Raw genomic sequence first — 17,781 nt, 5'->3', positions numbered from 1 at the left:
CACACGGACCATGCGAGTGTGTGTTTGTTCCCAGAGGGAGGTAGCTCATCCCATCCACATTTGTGCGGACGTGCACGTGTGCGAGGGTGCGTGCGCTCAGCGAGAGAGAGAGCTGTAGTCACCCTCCTGCTCAGGGAGATAAGAGTTTGGTTCCGGAATGTAAGAGCTTTAGATGCTGTACGGTGATATGATATGAGGCCAAGCCCCCCCCCCCCCAGCCCATCACAGGAGCTCTCCTCCTCCTCTCTCCTTCTCTCCCCTCCACCTCATCTAGTCATCTCCTCTTCTCCTTCCTTCCCTCCCATCCACCTCCCCTTCCAATCAGTGTAACCAGACAGGGACTCAGACTACAGGGAGGAGTAGTCACACAGGAAATAATTACCCTGATATGAAGAGAGTTCAGAGTGTGTCAACATAACAAGATAACTGTATCTGTGTGTGTGTGTGTGTGTGTCGTTAGTGTGTGTTGGCACTGTGCAGATGCTTGAGCGGTCGGCCTTAAGATCAGAGCAGCCTGATCCTGCTGTGCTCACATTTTAACGCACACATACACACGCACACGCACACACACACAGCTGAAGCCCATAACCTCTCATCCAGAGACACAGACCCCCCCCCCCCCCCGTGCCCAAGCTGCATACTACTCAGGCCCTCCAGTAGTGTGTGTGTGTGTGTATGTGTGTGTGTGTGTGTGCACTCGAACTAAGCTCCCCCCCCTGCTCCTCCACATGGTCCAGAAGGAAAGAGACCAGGAGGAGCACATGATGAAAGATTAAAGCTGCCATGTAGAGCCTCACCACAGGGGGCCAGCGTGTGCCTGAGATCATAGCCCCCCTACCCTGCACACAGCCTAGCCCCACTACCCTACCCTACCCTGCACACAGCCTAGCCCCACTACCCTACCCTACCCTGCACACAGCCTAGCCCCACTACCCTACCCTACTCTGCACACAGCCTAGCCCCACTACCCTACCCTACTCTGCACACAGCCTAGCCCCACTACCCTACCCTGCACACAGCCTAGCCCCACTACCCTACCCTGCACACAGCCTAGCCCCACTACCCTGCACACAGCCTAGCCCCACTACCCTACCCTACCCTGCACACAGCCTAGCCCCACTACTCTACCCTGCACACAGCCTAGCCCCACTACCCTACCCTACTCTGCACACAGCCTAGCCCCACTACCCTACCCTGCACACAGCCTAGCCCCACTACCCTACCCTACTCTGCACACAGCCTAGCCCCACTACCCTACCCTGCACACAGCCTAGCCCCACTACCCTACCCTACTCTGCACACAGCCTAGCCCCACTACCCTACCCTGCACACAGCCTAGCCCCACTACCCTACCCTACCCTGCACACAGCCTAGCCCCACTACCCTACCCTACTCTGCACACAGCCTAGCCCCACTACCCTACCCTACTCTGCACACAGCCTAGCCCCACTACCCTACCCTGCACACAGCCTAGCCCCACTACCCTACCCTGCACACAGCCTAGCCCCACTACCCTGCACACAGCCTAGCCCCACTACCCTACCCTACCCTGCACACAGCCTAGCCCCACTACTCTACCCTGCACACAGCCTAGCCCCACTACCCTACCCTACTCTGCACACAGCCTAGCCCCACTACCCTACCCTGCACACAGCCTAGCCCCACTACCCTACCCTACTCTGCACACAGCCTAGCCCCACTACCCTACCCTGCACACAGCCTAGCCCCACTACCCTACCCTGCACACAGCCTAGCCCCACTACCCTACCCTGCACACAGCCTAGCCCCACTACCCTACCCTGCACACAGCCTAGCCCCACTACCCTACCCTACTCTGCACACAGCCTAGCCCCACTACCCTACCCTGCACACAGCCTAGCCCCACTACCCTGCACACAGCCTAGCCCCACTACCCTACCCTACCCTGCACACAGCCTAGCCCCACTACCCTACCCTACTCTGCACACAGCCTAGCCCCACTACCCTACCCTGCACACAGCCTAGCCCCACTACCCTGCACACAGCCTAGCCCCACTACCCTACCCTACCCTGCACACAGCCTAGCCCCACTACCCTACCCTACTCTGCACACAGCCTAGCCCCACTACCCTACCCTGCACACAGCCTAGCCCCACTACCCTACCCTGCACACAGCCTAGCCCCACTACCCTACCCTACCCTGCACACAGCCCAGCCCCACTACCCTACCCTACCCTGCACACAGCCTAGCCCCACTACCCTACCCTGCACACAGCCTAGCCCCACTACCCTACCCTACCCTGCACACAGCCTAGCCCCACTACCCTACCCTGCACACAGCCTAGCCCCACTACCCTACCCTGCACACAGCCTAGCCCCACTACCCTACCCTGCACACAGCCTAGCCCCACTACCCTACCCTGCACACAGCCTAGCCCCACTACTCTACCCTGCACACAGCCTAGCCCCACTACCCTACCCTGCACACAGCCTAGCCCCACTACTCTACCCTGCACACAGCCTAGCCCCACTACCCTACCCTGCACACAGCCTAGCCCCACTACTCTACCCTGCACACAGCCTAGCCCCACTACCCTACCCTGCACACAGCCTAGCCCCACTACTCTACCCTGCACACAGCCTAGCCCCACTACCCTACCCTGCACACAGCCTAGCCCCACTACTCTACCCTGCATAAGCCCTGTCAGGTGCCAGGCCAGACACTAGCACTGTGGGTGGTCTGGGAGAGAGGGAGGGTGGGAGGGTGGGAGAGGCAAAAATAACTGAAAAGTGAGAGAGTGTAAAGAAATCTTTGTCTGCTGAATGATTGTGTGCACACACACACACACACACACACACACACACACAGAGACAGCACTACACAAAAGCCGGCATAGAGTCTACACCACAGCTCTGCCCAAAGGAAATGACATGGGCAGAAAGGAAATGACACGGGCAGAAAGTCCAGCCCAGTAAAGCTGAGATGAGGGAAAACAGAACCCAAGGCAGCAGGCAGAGGTGTCCCAGGTCCCAAAGAGGTTATACAAAGGTCATACAGAGGTCACACATTATTTTGTTTACGTTACTGCAGTACTGTGAGGTACTCACTGTGTTTATGTTACTGCAGTACTGTGAGGTACTCACTGTGTTCATGTTACTGCAGTACTGTGAGGTACTCACTGTGTTTATGTCACTGCAGTACTGTGTTCATGTTACTGCAGTACTGTGAGGTACTCACTGTGTTCATGATACTGCAGTACTGTGAGGTACTCACTGTGTTCATGTTACTGCAGTACTGTGAGGTGCTCACTGTGTTTGTTTTACTGCAATACTGTGAGGTACTCACTGTGTTCATGTTACTGCAGTACTGTGAGGTACTCACTGTGTTCATGATACTGCAGTACTGTGAGGTACTCACTGTGTTTATGTCACTGCAGTACTGTGTTCATGTTACTGCAGTACTGTGAGGTACTCACTGTGTTCATGTTACTGCAGTACTGTGAGGTGCTCACTGTGTTCATGTTACTGCAGTACTGTGAGGTACTCACTGTGTTTATGTCACTGCAGTACTGTGAGGTACTCACTGTGTTCATGTTACTGCAGTACTGTGTTCATGATACTGCAGTACTGTGAGGTACTCACTGTGTTTATGTCACTGCAGTACTGTGTTCATGTTACTGCAGTACTGTGAGGTACTCACTGTGTTCATGATACTGCAGTACTGTGAGGTACTCACTGTGTGTTTGCCAGGCAGCCGGGGGCGAGCGAGGCCTGGGCCTCTGGGCTGCGCTGCAGATCGGTCAGCTCCAGCATGTCCACCTGCACGTCCGTGGTGTGTCCCGGCAACGGCGGCAGCACGCCCAGGATCTTCTCCACCAGGCTGTCGCCATGGTGACCCGCCGCCCCTGAGGAAATAGGAAGTGGCGAGGGGTTTAGTAGCCGACGGCAACGCCTGAGAAAGATGGGTGACCTACTGGTGATGGGGCGTACAGTAAGAAGGATAGCTGTCAAATGTTTTCATACACAGCCCCATGCTGGGAGGGAAGGATTTATGTATGTGTATGTGTATGCACAGTATGTACGTATAAATGTATACAGTGTGTGTGCATGTGCGTAATGAACTTTCTGTCAAAAATGACAGAACAGCAGCATGTTTGTGTGTGTGTGTGTGTGAGAGTGAGAGAGGTGAGAGAGAGTTAGACTGGTTGACAGGGAGCACCCCTGGCATCAGACTACCTGTGAGGTCCAGTGTTCTGTCGATAAACACTATTGAAGCTTTATTTGGAGCCACTTTCCTACGGTTCCTAGACTGTGGGTGATTTGCTAGTTCCCCAGCAATCAGCCTGCTCATTGGTCCCACAGCAAAGCACTCCTCGCGGGTGCTCGTGGCCTCGAACATGGAGTTCAGCACCGACGCCAAGGATTTAATCTCAATCTGCAACTCGGGGGGAAGAGACTGCAGGTCAACTTCCGACAAACTGTCAAACCTCTTCTTCGCCGGACGCTTGGAGTTTAAAACTTCCAGGTCAGGTGACAGCAGCGGGAAAAGGTGCGGGAAGGTGTGCGCGAGGATCAGCTGCTGAGACACCGGGGAGAAGACCACCGGGACGCTGAGCACCTCCGCAGTGTAGTTCATGTCTCCCATCCACTCGCACAGCTTCTCTTCGAACTGGTCGAATACCGGGGTCCCCTCTAACTCGGTGTTGACGTTGTTGGCGAGGAGGTGAACTGAGTGAGCGACGGTCGTGAAGACAACACAATATTGGAAGTGGCTAAGGCTTATGATGTCTTTGATAGTTTCGGCCGTTATACCTTTCAGCAGGGTGCTCACCACAAACACCGCCTTCGGTTCGTTTTCTCCGCCAGCCTCAAAGCTTGAAAATTGCTTTAGGTTTCGTGCACCTGCTTCGAATAAACTGGCGGCTCCCCCGTTCCAGTGAAGACTCTCCGCACACTTGTCATCCATAAAAACAAGTGCTTTATTCACTTTTGACAGCACCTTCTCCCACATTTGGGCGGGGAAACCCATAAACCCGTCAGTCGTTAACATGTTGTCGATAGCAGTTGTTTGACAACCAGCTGAAAATTAAAAGAATGTAACCAAAACTTCACCAGACATCATTCCAAAACAACAACATAAACACATGAGTCTCCTAGAGGTGACGTGGCAGTGTGCGTCGCGACAGATCTACGTCACTGTCAATGCCGCACCGGCGTTTCATTAAAAGGCTTATTTTCGTGAAGACTGTCATGTTTCTATTATTTGTGAAAATGTAAACATTTGCGGTGGATAACTAGTTATTGTTTCGCGTGTTCCTCGCAGATTCCGTGTCATGAATCGACGAAACCAAGTTGAAATATTGAACTTGATGAAATTCTGAAATCTAGTAGCGTAGTTTGATTATGAAAGCTGGCAAGTGTGAGTTTCAAACTGATATTCAAGGCTACATGTAATCAGTTGATTCATTGTAACAATAAAGATCAATCTTCTCGAACCTCACACTGACCAATAGTAGCACGTCATTTGTTATAGCGTGGGGTAACAGGGGTTGAAGGGTGGGTGAACTGTCCCTATAGAAACGTGTTTGACAAACTGTCACTTCATTATCGGCTGTCACATTTAGGCTACCGTTATTTTGTAATGTCATCGCTTGTTAACAAGCCAACGATAGCTAGCTTGTAATTTTGATTATTAGCTTAAGGTTGACGATTGTAAACGTTTTTAGGTGTTGAAATTATTTGTTGTGAACTTGACACATTTGTCGCTAACGTAGCACTAATGCTCACGTGCTTGGCTGCTTGCTACGGTAAAGAGACGAAACAAGTTAGACTAGATTGTTGAAATGTCAGCTGAAGAAACCGACAAAACGACTGATGGAAGCGGCGGAGAAGACGAGGAGGAATGGTTATATGGTGGTAAGTTAAGAATATAAGTGACACTGACACTTGCCAGCTACGAAAAGCTGGTTAAACAGCCCACACTGGCTGCGACAGAGTCGACTACCAGCTGTTAGGACGCGTGGATCAGAAACTCTGAGAGAGCCGTGGGCAGCAGTGTCATAGCTAATAAATTGTCATCTCATACAAAAATACACAGACAGAGATATCCGGATCCAGCCATAGCACAGTAGATGAATAGGTTGAACCTAGTTTTTTGTTGTCGTGTCCTACACATACTGAGACAGACTGTGTTTCTGTTAGATGAAGGTGAGGAGGGGGTGGAGCAGTCGGAACCTGACAGGTAAGTTCCAGAGTACTGGTCGTAGTTGCAGGTAACACTACATCTGCCATACACACACACACACACACACACAGTCCTACACTGATCTAGCATTTTCTTAACACAGTTCTGAATCACACACACACACACACACACAATACACCTAGACATACAGCCTCCTCTTCACGCACACATATACACAGTTCTAGTCTGTTCATCTCTGTCATCAAATGTCCATAGGAAAGTAAACAAATGACATCAAATATATAGTATATGAGTATCATAGCACCTCTAGCTAAGTAAGCCGTACTAAGCACCATCTGTATCTCCATCTGACGGCCATAATGACTGCGAAGTTCAGCCTCTCTAATCCTGAGAGATCAGCCGGGATAGAAAAGCAGTGACCTGATCCAGGATACGATGCGATGCCACATTTGAAACTGTGCGACGCTAATGAAGCGTTCACGTCTAATGCACTTTTCACTGCTCGGTAATGACCAGGGCTGATCGCAGCGCGCTGTGTGTATGTATGTGTGTGTGTGTGACGCCGCTGAAATGTGCAGCCAGTCAAGTGGAACATTAGGAACTATTTGGATGCTTGTTAAGTGAGAGTGAGGCCCGGGCCGAAGGGGAGGGAGGGAGGGAGGGAGGGCATTGTTGGAGCAGCCATGTTGAACACAGCTCTCAGCCCACATCTCCTCAGAGTAAATGTACCGTGAATCATCCATTACACCAACGTCACCTCCTCTGGGACTGGAGAGATGCTGCGCTTCGGTGTGTATGAGTGTGTGTGTGCGTGTGTTTGTGAGTACGCGTGTCTGTGTTTGTGCGTATGAGTGTGGGCAGAATGCTTGTAGGAGCATGTTATATAAACGATAATCCTCATATCGGGCCTGTGGTCTTAAGTTCCCCCAGAGAGTCTGCAGAGAGAAAGCTCTTTCTGAGCTTCTAGCCGCTAGCTGACTTGAAGACCGCCGTGTTCCATTTTACAACTGCATTCAAACACTCGGCAAAAAATGCCTCTTCTCCTCCCCACTCCCTCTTTCCCTCCTCCTCCCCTCTCTTCCCTCCTCCTTCCCTCCTCCTCCCCTCTCCTCTTTCCTCCTCCCTCCTCCTCCCCTCTCCTCTTTCCTCCTCCCTCCTCCTCCCCTCTCCTCCTCCTCCCCTCTCCTCCTCCCCTCTCCTCCTCCCCTCTCCTCCTCCCCTCTCCTCCTCCCTCCTCCTCCCCTCTCCTCCTCCCTCCTCCTCCTCTTTCCTCCTCCTCCCTCCTCCTCCTCTTTCCTCCTCCCTCCTCCTCCTCCCCTCTCCTCCCTCCTCCTCCTCCCCTCTCCTCCTCCCTCCTCCTCCCCTCTCCTCCTCCCTCCTCCTCCTCTTTCCTCCTCCTCCCCTCCTCCTCCCCTCTCCTCCTCCCTCCTCCTCTTTCCTCCTCCTCCCCTCTCCTCCTCCCTCCTCCTCCCCTCTCCTCCTCCCTCCTCCTCCTCCCCTCTCCTCCTCCCTCCTCCTCCCCTCTCCTCCTCCCTCCTCCTCCCCTCTCCTCCTTCCTCCCCCCCCCTCTTGTCCTGTCCTCTCTTCAGGGGTGCTGCCCAGCCTGCTGAGGAGGTGACTCTCCAGCAGGGCAGAGAAGAGAAGGCAGAGAAGGTGCTGGTGGAGCAGAGAGCCCTACACACACACACACACACATCCCTTCCTCCCAGCACGGGGCTATGTATTAAAATATGCTGTGTGTGCGTGTGTGTATGCGTGTGTTTGTGTACTGTGTGTGTGTGTGACCAACAGGAGGCGGTGCAGGAGGAAGGTGCCAGTGACAGTGACAGTGATGATGATGATGATGTGTGCGTGACCATCGGAAATATAAAGTCTGGTGGCTCCTCTCAGTACAGGTGATATTCCTGTCAGCTTTCCTGCCAAATTCCCAAACCTCTTTTGGGGTCAAACTAACCACTATGGTTCATACTCACAGACGACTAAAATCATAATTCCTGGTCTTGATTCTCATAAATCTGCGCAGAAATGTTATTTGCGATTATTTGGTGATAAATCTTGGCTCTTTTTATACCGTAGTTTAGCGATCAAAATATTTGGATGAAATGGGAGTTGGTTGAAAAGGTCCCATGCTGCATCACAGGGAGTTGGATGCCTGCAGACAGCATGTCTAACTGTGTGTGCACTGTCCTGTAGTGAAGACAATAACTGTGTGTGTGTGTGTGTGTGTGTGTGTGTGTGTGTGTGTGTGTGTGTGTGTGTGTGTGTGCCTGCCTGCCTGCCTGCCTGCCTGCCTGCCTGCCTGCCTCTGCTCTCATTCTCAGTGTCTTTGGAGCCTCTCCTGTTAATCTCAATATTAAAACAGATGGCAGGACACATTCAGCAGGTAACCAGCCACCCTCCTCTCCCCCTCCTTCTCACTCCCCTCCCCCTTTTCTCCCCTCCTCCTCCCACTTCCTCCCTCCCCTCCGCCTCCTCCCTGTCTCTCTCACGTGTCTCTGCTCCCTCCCCTCCCCACTTCCTCCTCCCCTCTTCCTCCCTCCTCCTCCTCCCTCCTCCTCAGTGTCATGTGTGTGCAGGTGACCGTGTCTCTCCTCTTGCAGTTGGTTCCAGGCCCCGGGGGGTGGACCTGCAGGCTGGGGGCAGCATCAGTGGCCTGCCCGTCATGGAGGTGGACGTGGAGTCTTTGGAAGATAAACCCTGGAGGAAGCCAGGTGTGTGTGTGTTTGTGCACGTGTGTGGGCAAGCAAGTGTGTTTGTGTTTACATGTGTTTATGCAGGTGTGAGTGTGACAAGCGAGCAGAGGGAGGACATCTGTTTAGCGTGTGCGTGTGTGTGTGTGTGTGTGTAGGTGCCGACATCTCTGACTACTTCAACTATGGCTTTAATGAGGAGACATGGAAGGCCTACTGTGAGAAGCAGAGGCGACTGCGAGCCAGCTACGAGGGCCTGCCCTCCACCAAGATCCTGGTACGACCACAAGCAGCCTGACCACACTCTGACCACACTCTGACCACACTCCGACCACACTCCGACCACACTCCGACCACACTCTGAGCACTCTGCTGCTGTTCCCACCAGGTACAGCAGGGGCGCATGTCCCATGGAGAGAAAGGGGGCCGTTCTGAGTACTCTTCCGCCAGATCCAGGTACTCTAGCCTCACTAGTCTCTACGCTGACTCACTAGCCTCTATTCTGACTCACTAGCCTCTACGCTGACTCACTAGCCTCTACCCTGACTCACTAGCCTCTACCCTGACTCACTAGCCTCTTCTCTGACTCACTAGCCTCTACTCTGACTCACTAGCTTCTACCCTGACTCACTAGCCTCTACTCTGACTCACTAGCTTCTATTCTGACTCACTAGCCTCTACGCTGACTCACTAGCCTCTACTCTGACTCACTAGCCTCTACGCTGACTCACTAGCCCCTAACCCTGACTCACTAGCCTCTACAGAGCCAGGTATCTCAGACAGACTGACTCCATGTTGACATTCCGAGCAGGCGATGCCTCTGGCCGTCAGGTCAGTTGATGTTGTACCTCTCAAATGAAGACCTCATGTGCCCCTCCAGTCATGTTGCCGTTAACGACCACCTGCGCAGAGTTTGGGGGTGGGGTGGGGAGGGGGGCAGGGCTCCAGTGCAGCTCCTGGTGTTTTACTGCCCAATTACTGCGTCCAGTCATCTCTCCAGCCCAGACTGGCCAGACGCCAGGCTAGCTCACACCCAGCTGCTTCAGGCCTAGCTGTGTCCTCACCTGGTGCTCTCTCACGCACACACACACACACACAGTCGCTTCCCCAACACACACACACACATACCCCTCCAACACACATACACGCATGCACAGTCGCCCCCCTGACACGCGCACACATACCCCTCCAACACACATACAGTTCCCCATACACAGACAGACAGCTGGTGCTGACTGGCTGGTGCTGACAGACTGGTACTGACAGACTGGTACTGACTGGCTGGTACTGACAGACTGGTGCTGACAGACTGGTACTGACAGACTGGTGCTGACAGACTGGTGCTGACAGACTGGTGCTGACAGACTGGTGCTGACAGACTGGTACTGTGGCTGGTGCTGACAGACTGGTAGACAGCTATAGTGTTTGACGCAGTTGAGATGTTTTGCTTTGTAATGGTTACTCCAGATGAAGACCTAGTGACAGAAATGGGTTATTGTTCTATGTATGTGTGTGTGTGTGTCTGTGTGTCTGTCTGTCCAGTGACCCAGATATGAGTATGTGCTAATAGTTGGCATGGGTCAGTGTGGGTCATGGGGGGAGAGAGGGACTGGAGGGAACTGGGGGGGGGAGGGGGGAGGGATGGTTTCATGTGCTGGGGGGAAACATCCAGTCTGCTCCCAGCATGCACCTCACCGGGGGTGATTCTCCTTGTCTCCCACGCTGACCTGTGTTTCCAGCAGGATATCCGGCGGCACCATCAATGTGATTGGAGGACAGTCTGGCTGCATCAGCAGGGTGGAGGGACGACGACGCCCCAACAGCGAAGGAAATAACATACAGGTAGTGTCTGTGTGTGTGTGTGTGTGTGTGTGTGTGTGTGTGTGTGTGTGTGTGAGTGTCAACATCAATCTTTTTCCCCAGTCCCACAATGAATCAGTGCGTGTGTGTGTGTGTCCTTCAGGTGGTGTCAGAGCCCTCCTCTGATGCAGAGGCCCCTCCCACTAAGATGTCTCCCTTCTTCCCCCCCAACATCCCCCCTCCACCCTTCCTGCCACCCCCCAATGTCAGCTCCGCCCCTCCTCTCATCCCCCCTCCACGTAAGTCACCCCCCACCCTCAACACATCTGTTCAACCCTGAGGTCGGAGGTGTTGAACTTTGATAGAGGCTGGTTTGAATCCCGGGCTGGGAAACCCTTGAAGAACTCCACTACCCAGCAGGCATCATGTCACCTTCAGCTGTACAAAGTGTGTGTTTGTAAAGATGCCCCTGCAGTGATCTTTGTGTGTGTGTGTGTGTGTGTGTGTGCGCACGTGTTATGGATATGTGTCTTCCTCCAGGTGTCTATAATATTTTCCACGTGTGTGATGTGTGTATAAGTGGTGCGTGTGTGATGTGTGGGTGTATGTATGAGTGGAGTGTGTGTGTGTGTGTGTCTTCATCCTGCAGGGGCAGGAAGCCTACTGGCTCAGACTCAGCTTAAGCTCTGTCATCTTTTCATCTTCAAAGATGCCAAAATAGCAGCCCCCCGATTCACCCTCACACACACACACACACAGTCACCACTCACACACACCCACGCATACCCTAACGCACACACACACACGCACACTCTGTCCTCTGCTACCTCTGTGTATCATCTCTCTGACCAATGCCAGAGCTGCTAATACAACCCAAATACCCAGCATCCTGCCCCCCCCTCTCTGTACAGGTGTGTGCGTGTGTGTTCTCCCTGTGGCCCCGCCTCCATTGTGAAGTCATAGGCTCTGCCTCCTTTTGTGATGCAAATGTTGGTGTGTGATAAAAATAGCTCCTGGACGACGGAATTGTGCTGGGCCAGCAGATTGTGGCACGAGAAATGTGCTGAACAGACCGACCATGAAGAGAGGAGGGCAGAGAGGTGGGGGGGGGGGGGGTAGGGAGGAGGTGAGAGACAGAGAGGGGGTGGGGGACATAGAGGAGGGGCAGGGGAGAGAGAGGAGGCCGAGGGGAGAGAAAGGAAAGGCTATCTTTCTCCTGGCGCAGTGGGGTCACTGGAGAGCAGGGGGTTCAACCCTGGTCCTCAGGGACCCCCTGTCCTGCATGTTTGAGATGTTTCCCTGCTCCAACACATCTGATTCAAATGAATGGGTTGTTATCAAGCTCTGTGGAAGCCTGATAACGACCATTCATTTGAATCAGGTGTGCTGGATCAGGGAAACATCTCAAACAGGCAGGACGGCGGCCCCCGAGGGACCAGGATTGAACACTGTAGAGGTTTGCTGTTGGACTGTTGTCATGGCAGCGAGTGGTCTGGGTCTGGTCTGCTGTCTGTGTCACCTGCTTGCTCAAGTTTAAAGATGCTCCATCAAGCTAACAAACTGCTTTAATAAGGAACCAACAGTTAACTGATTACAATGTTCTCGATCGAGACATAAGGGACATTATGGAGTCAAACATATAAATCATGACCTCATCTCCCTAAGCAGCCACGGTAGAGAGAGAAGAAAGAGAGGGAGGAGAGGGGGGGGGGGGGGAGGACCGGAGAGAGAGGTTTAGAAGACGGTGCCTGCAGCTACACTAGAGGCAGAGACATCACTGTGCCATCACAGCTGATTCTCTGTCCTTCATACCACATCAACAACTGCCTTCCCTCTGGTGCAACTATCAGAGGACTGTGTTTGTGTGTGTCCCAGGCTCAATGTCCTTGTTTAATGTTAGAGGTTCCCATCCTGCAGACTGACACCTGTGCTCTCTCATCCAGACACTCTTCCTCCTCCTCCTCTCCCCCCCTTCCTCTTCCTCCTCTCCCCCCCTTCCTCCTCCTCCTCTTCCCCCCCCCCTCCTCCTCTTCCCCCCCCCCTCCTCCTCTCCCCCCTTCCTCCCCCTCCTCCTCTCCCCTCCTCCTCCTCCTCTTCCCCCCCCCCCTCCTCCTCTTCCCCCCCCCCCCTCCTCCTCTTCCCCCCCCTCCTCCTCCTCTTTCACAGTTGTTCTGTTTTAAGAACACAGTGCGCCTTATGTCGCTCTCCCATTGGGGGGTCTCTGGAAAAACAGAGAGGCATGGCGTCCAGATGTGTGTGTGTGTGTGTGTGTGTGTGCTCCTCTTCAAAGGAGCTGAGTGTGTGTGTGTGTGGGGGGGGGGGGGGCTCTTTACATCACATGCTGCCTCGCGTTACAAACTGTGGCCATTAGAAGGACACTCAGTCGTTTGACAAGGCTGCTGTACAAAGGTGAAAGGCTACTATGATGAAGACATTACACTGCTCGCCACGCGCGTCACTGGTTATTTTACCTGGGTGTGTGGTGATGTGTTCTGATGAGTGGGTGTGGTGTTCATGTGTGTGTTGATGTGCCTTGCAGGGATCCCCATCACTGTCCCTCCACCTGGTAAGCATCCCTAACTCTGACTTACTGGCTGACTGGTGTTACTGGCTGGCTGGTGTTACTGGGTGACTGGTTTTACTGGCTGGCTGGTGTTACTGGCTGACTAGTGTTACTGGCTGGCTGGTGTTACTGGCTGACTGGTGTTACTGGCTGGCTGGTGTTACTGGCTGACTGGTGTTACTGGCTGACTGGTGTTACTGGCTGACTAGTGTTACTGGGTGACCGGTGTCGCTGGCTGGTGATGAGTTGCTTTAGCACAATTTACCCCTTCGTCCTGTTTCTTGGCAGGCTGCTTCTTGCTTCCTGTCAGGCTGCTTCTTGTCAGGCTAGTTCCTGTTTCATGTCAGGCTGCTTCTTGTCAGGCTGCTTCCTGTTTCCTGTGAGGCTGCTTCCTGTTTCCTGTCAGGCTACTTCCTGTCGGGCTGCTTTCAGTTTTCTATCAGGCTGCTTTCTGTTAGGATGTTGAATGCCCCCCTCGCCCCTTCTTTTGTCCTGCAGGCTTTCCCCTCCTAACTGGAGCCCCTCCCCCCTCTCTCCTCCCGTCCTTGGACAGGTAAGTCCTGTTTGTGTGTGTGTCCACTGTCCACTAGTGTGTGTGTGTGTGTGTGTGTGTGTGTGTGTGTGTGTGTGTGTGTGTACCTATGTTTGTTTGTATGTGTTTGTTGGTATTAGTGGGTGTACATTATGTTGTATCCCTGCCTGGCCAACTGCGTCCGCTATAGAAGGAGGAGAGACTTCAGACACAGCCGAGACAGAGAGAGAGACAGAGAAAGAGACCGGCAGAGAGACCGGGAGAGAGACCGGGAGAGAGACCGGGAGAGAGACAGAGAACGCTGCTACTCTCCAGCCGGGGATATCAGAACCAGGAACACACACAGGCAAGAGAGATAAGATGTAGAGAGAGGGAGGTATAGAGAGGGAGAGAGGAAGGTACAGTGTAGAGAGAGAGAGGGGGAGAGGGAGAGAGAGAGGGGGGGGAGGGGGAGGGAGGTGGAGAGACAGAGACATTCGCTATGCAGGGAGGTTGACTCTGAGCTGCAGGTTATCTGAAGACAGGAAGTGAGTCTGCCATGTGTGCGTTATTGGGGCCTCTGTCCTTGCCCCCCCCCCCCCCCCTTCCACTGTCTGCACTCTGGCCAAATAAGGCAGTAAACCAACAGTGGCGTCCTGTTTGAGACCCCAGTCACCTTCTCATCCCTCCCTTCCTCCATCCCTCCCTCCCTCCCTCCCCAGGTCACACTGCCCCCCTGCTGTCTCAATGTTCCTAAATGGACTCAGTCTGGGAGCGGATCCCTTCTGGAGTCTGCCTTTACAGCTCATACTTTATTCCTGTTCCCTCTGTGTCTCTCTCTCCCTCATCCTACTGTCCTCTCCTCTCAGCCCACCTTTGATCCTCTGAGCCTCTTTATGGATCATTTCATCTTCACACACACACTCACTCATTCACACACTCACTCGCACATTTATATGTTTTAGTGCTGACCTGAGAGAGATGGAGGGATGGATACAGGGAGGGATGGATGGATGATAGAAGGGATAAATAGATGGATAGAGGGATGGGCTATTTGTAGATCAGTGTGTTCTGGTTCACACCTGGTAACAAGCTTCTTGGAGGAGACACACTCACACGTTGGCCCTCAGTGTTCTGTCGGAAGTGGGCGTGGCGCCAGGCCAATAATAGACCCCCCCAGCTCCGCCTCCTTCCCTGGTTGGCCGACGTGTGCTGAGACTTGTCAGCCAGCCAATCACATCAAACATCTGGGAGACTCTGCATCGGAAGCGGCCCGTTGATCATGGAGTCACCCTCGTGTCTGTCTCGCTCTCTCTCTTCTTCCTTGTCTCCTTCCCTCTATTCTCTTTCTCTCCCTCACTCCTTCCCTCTCTCGCTCTCCTTCTCCCCCTCCCTCTCTCCTTCTATCTGTATTTGTTTGTCCTCTTTCTTTGATCGGACACAAAAATGGATGACTTCCAGCTCAGTGTGCTCATCCCAGCCTGGCTGGGAGGTGGAGAGGGGGGGGGGGGTGGTGGAGGGAGGGAGGGAGGGGATGACTAGAATAGATAGTCTTCACAGGGATGGAAAATCAACAGTATCCTATTTTCCCGGAATGTGGATCTCATTAGTCCCTGCGTTATTGTTTGTACAACGTGACGCCCCAGTACATAACACGGAACATATGACTTATGATAACATAACACAGTGCACAGGACAGGTTCTAACAGCACATACAGTACCTCTGGTCTGCACCTCTCTGTGTCGCCCAATGTTCTCACTGACCTGCGCTGACTTTGCGGAGGTTTCCCCCATTCAGAGTTTTTCCTGCAAGTTTGTCCTTGTCATCTCAGAGGGTCTTAAGTTGGTTTAGGTGCAGTTCTGTGGGCGTATGTGAAGCCCTCTGTGACATGGCTTGTAAAAAGGACTGTACCAATGAAATTGTATTTGATTACATATAACAATAAGTAACCTAGATTATCACAGGACAGGTTATTCACACTACATATGACAGATCAGGATCACAGTATAATACATGTCGTATTCTGTTTTCCAGTTCTCACCGTGAGGGCTATGATGGACCCCCCGCCCCCCCCTTCCCCTTTCCTCCAGGTAGGTGCCCCCCCCTCCTTCCCTCCTATCAGGCGACTGGCCTGCCTACGTCTCTCCACCCACCCTTCCCCTTCTCCTATCAGGTGACTAGCCTGCCTGTGTCCCTCCCCCCCCCCCCCCCCCCAGGTGTGTACCCTCCAATCCCAGGCTGGCCCGGGGTGATTGACAGCACCAAGGCCTGGGAGTATTTCTCCCGGCAGGAGCGAGAGAGGGAGCGAGGCCACGACAAGGACAGAGAGCGAGGGAGGGAGCGCGCTCACGACAAGGAGAGGGAGAGAGGGAGGGACCGAGAGCGGCAACGCAGCCCCTCCTCCCCCCTCTACCACAGGTGAGACTCGCCCCTCCCCGGCTGGGCTAGGGGTCACCCCTGGTGTGGCAGCTGGACCCAGGCCGGCCCTGGCCTGCTCCACACGGGCTGCCTGGCGTGTGTTAGCGGCCCCTCACACCTGCCCAGCAGACAGGCTGGACATGAATGGGCGGTGGGGCTGAGTGGAGGAGAGGCAGAGAGAGGAGAACTGCTGCCCAGATGTGGGACGGGGGGGCGGGGCAGGGCAGGGCGGAATGAGGGAAGGGATTCCTGGAGAGGTGGAGAGAAGAGGTGAGGGAGGAGAGGAGAGGGAGAGGAGAGCACACACACACACACACACACACACACACACACACACACACACTGGTCCACTGCCCCGCAGTCTGCCCATACACACACATGTTCGTACTGTACAAACAGACACTCTCTCTCACACACAAAGCTGCTGCCCTATATTTCCCAGCTACACTCGTGTTGACCGGCAGCCAGATGCCTCATTAATGGATATCAACACAGACAGATGTTGGCTCTGACACTCACACATGCACACACAGGCCGCACTCATACACACACGCGCGCGCGCGCGCACACTAACGCACACACGCATGTCCTTGGTCCAACTAGTGTCATTGATCAGCAGAACTCTGCTCTAGTGGACTGGTGTAGCACATCTGTCTCTGCCCACACACAGAGAGGGAGGGGGAGGGAGTAGAGATGGGGCGGCAGAGAAGATGGAGTGGAAACCCTCTCCTCCAAAGGCTCACGTCATGCGTGTGTGTGTTTATGTATTTGTGTGTGTGTGTGTGTCAGATGTGGTAGTGCTAAGCTGAGAGAGTTAGCCACAGAGTCAGTGGTGCTAACTCTGAGGCATGCACCCCAGACACACACACACACCCGAGCACACAACTGACCCGTGTGTGTGTGTGTGTGCGTGCGCAGCGAGGAGGAGAGGCCACACCACAGGGATCACGGCGAGCGCGGCTACAGAGATCGCTACAGCAGAGAGAGGAGGCTCCGCGACAAGGACGAGGGCAGGCACAAGTCCTCACGCAGGTATCACACACACACGCACACAAATACATATACACACACGCCCACACAACAATGATAGACAAGGCTATTGTGATGGACCGTGTGTGTGTGTGCGTGTGCGCGTGTGTGCGTGCGTGTGTGTGTGTGTAGCAGCAGCAGCAGGAGGAAACAGGACAGTGAGGAGGGAGATGGCCACCGCAGACACAAACACAAGAAGAGCAGGAGGAGCCGGGAGGACAAGGAGACCAATGACGAGCCCTCTGCAGACCAGGAGAACCAATCAGGAGCAGCCGAGTGACTTTGTGTTCCCCTGGCTGGCCAACAGCAGGCCTGGGTGTGGCCAGGGGCAAACTAGACTGCCCCCCCACCTCATTTCAGTTTGTTTTTAAGACGTGAACCCAGAGAAGGGTCACTGTGTACGTTGTATGCAGCTGTTTGTGTTGTCCCGCCACCTTAGTGGGGTTCCTTTAGTTGAGTTGAAGGAATTAGTTTGGATAAAAAGCGTCTGTGTGAATGTGACTGGGCTTCATCTACTCATGCAGACACACACACACACACACACACTATCTCACTCATACAGAGAATACATAAATACTCACTAAG

General features: G+C 53.7%; 2 protein-coding genes across 6 annotated transcripts in view; one reads left to right on the top strand and one right to left on the bottom strand.

Annotated features, from left to right (window-relative positions):
* Window positions 1–5,132, bottom strand: part of scfd2 (sec1 family domain containing 2) — a 51,499-nt gene extending 46,367 nt beyond the window's left edge. The window contains exons 1-2 of the mRNA XM_084676293.1: window positions 4,216–5,132; window positions 3,716–3,884 (exon numbers count right to left, since the gene is read on the bottom strand). Of these exons, the coding sequence (XP_084532419.1) occupies window positions 3,716–3,884; window positions 4,216–5,029 (983 nt within the window). The 5' untranslated portion in view covers window positions 5,030–5,132. The remainder of the gene's footprint in view (window positions 1–3,715; window positions 3,885–4,215) is intronic.
* A 400-nt stretch (window positions 5,133–5,532) lies between these two features.
* Window positions 5,533–17,692, top strand: fip1l1a (FIP1 like 1a (S. cerevisiae)). 5 transcript variants are annotated; one of them, XM_084675985.1, is made up of 17 exons: window positions 5,533–5,895; window positions 6,181–6,220; window positions 7,774–7,837; window positions 7,976–8,079; window positions 8,506–8,567; window positions 8,785–8,895; window positions 9,033–9,151; window positions 9,263–9,330; window positions 10,614–10,716; window positions 10,838–10,973; window positions 13,214–13,240; window positions 13,736–13,790; window positions 13,960–14,115; window positions 15,784–15,839; window positions 15,966–16,167; window positions 17,086–17,199; window positions 17,332–17,692. In XM_084675985.1, exons 1-17 carry the CDS (start codon window positions 5,823–5,825, stop codon window positions 17,474–17,476), a joined length of 1,635 nt encoding a protein of 544 aa, XP_084532111.1. In that variant the 5' UTR covers window positions 5,533–5,822; the 3' UTR covers window positions 17,477–17,692. The 5 variants fall into 5 exon arrangements, with proteins under 5 accessions (XP_084532111.1, XP_084532110.1, XP_084532109.1 ...); XM_084675984.1 differs by having other exon boundaries at window positions 5,536–5,895; window positions 10,617–10,716; window positions 17,329–17,692; XM_084675983.1 differs by having other exon boundaries at window positions 5,536–5,895; window positions 17,329–17,692.
* The last annotated feature ends 89 nt before the right edge of the window (window positions 17,693–17,781 follow it).

Source organism: Hypomesus nipponensis, chromosome 16 (genome assembly GCF_054491055.1).
Source record: "Hypomesus nipponensis isolate SF chromosome 16, ASM5449105v1, whole genome shotgun sequence".
NCBI classification, from domain to species: Eukaryota; Metazoa; Chordata; class Actinopteri; order Osmeriformes; family Osmeridae; genus Hypomesus; species Hypomesus nipponensis.
Note: the sequence above shows the minus strand (reverse complement) of the source record. Positions and strands in the feature narration are given on the sequence as shown.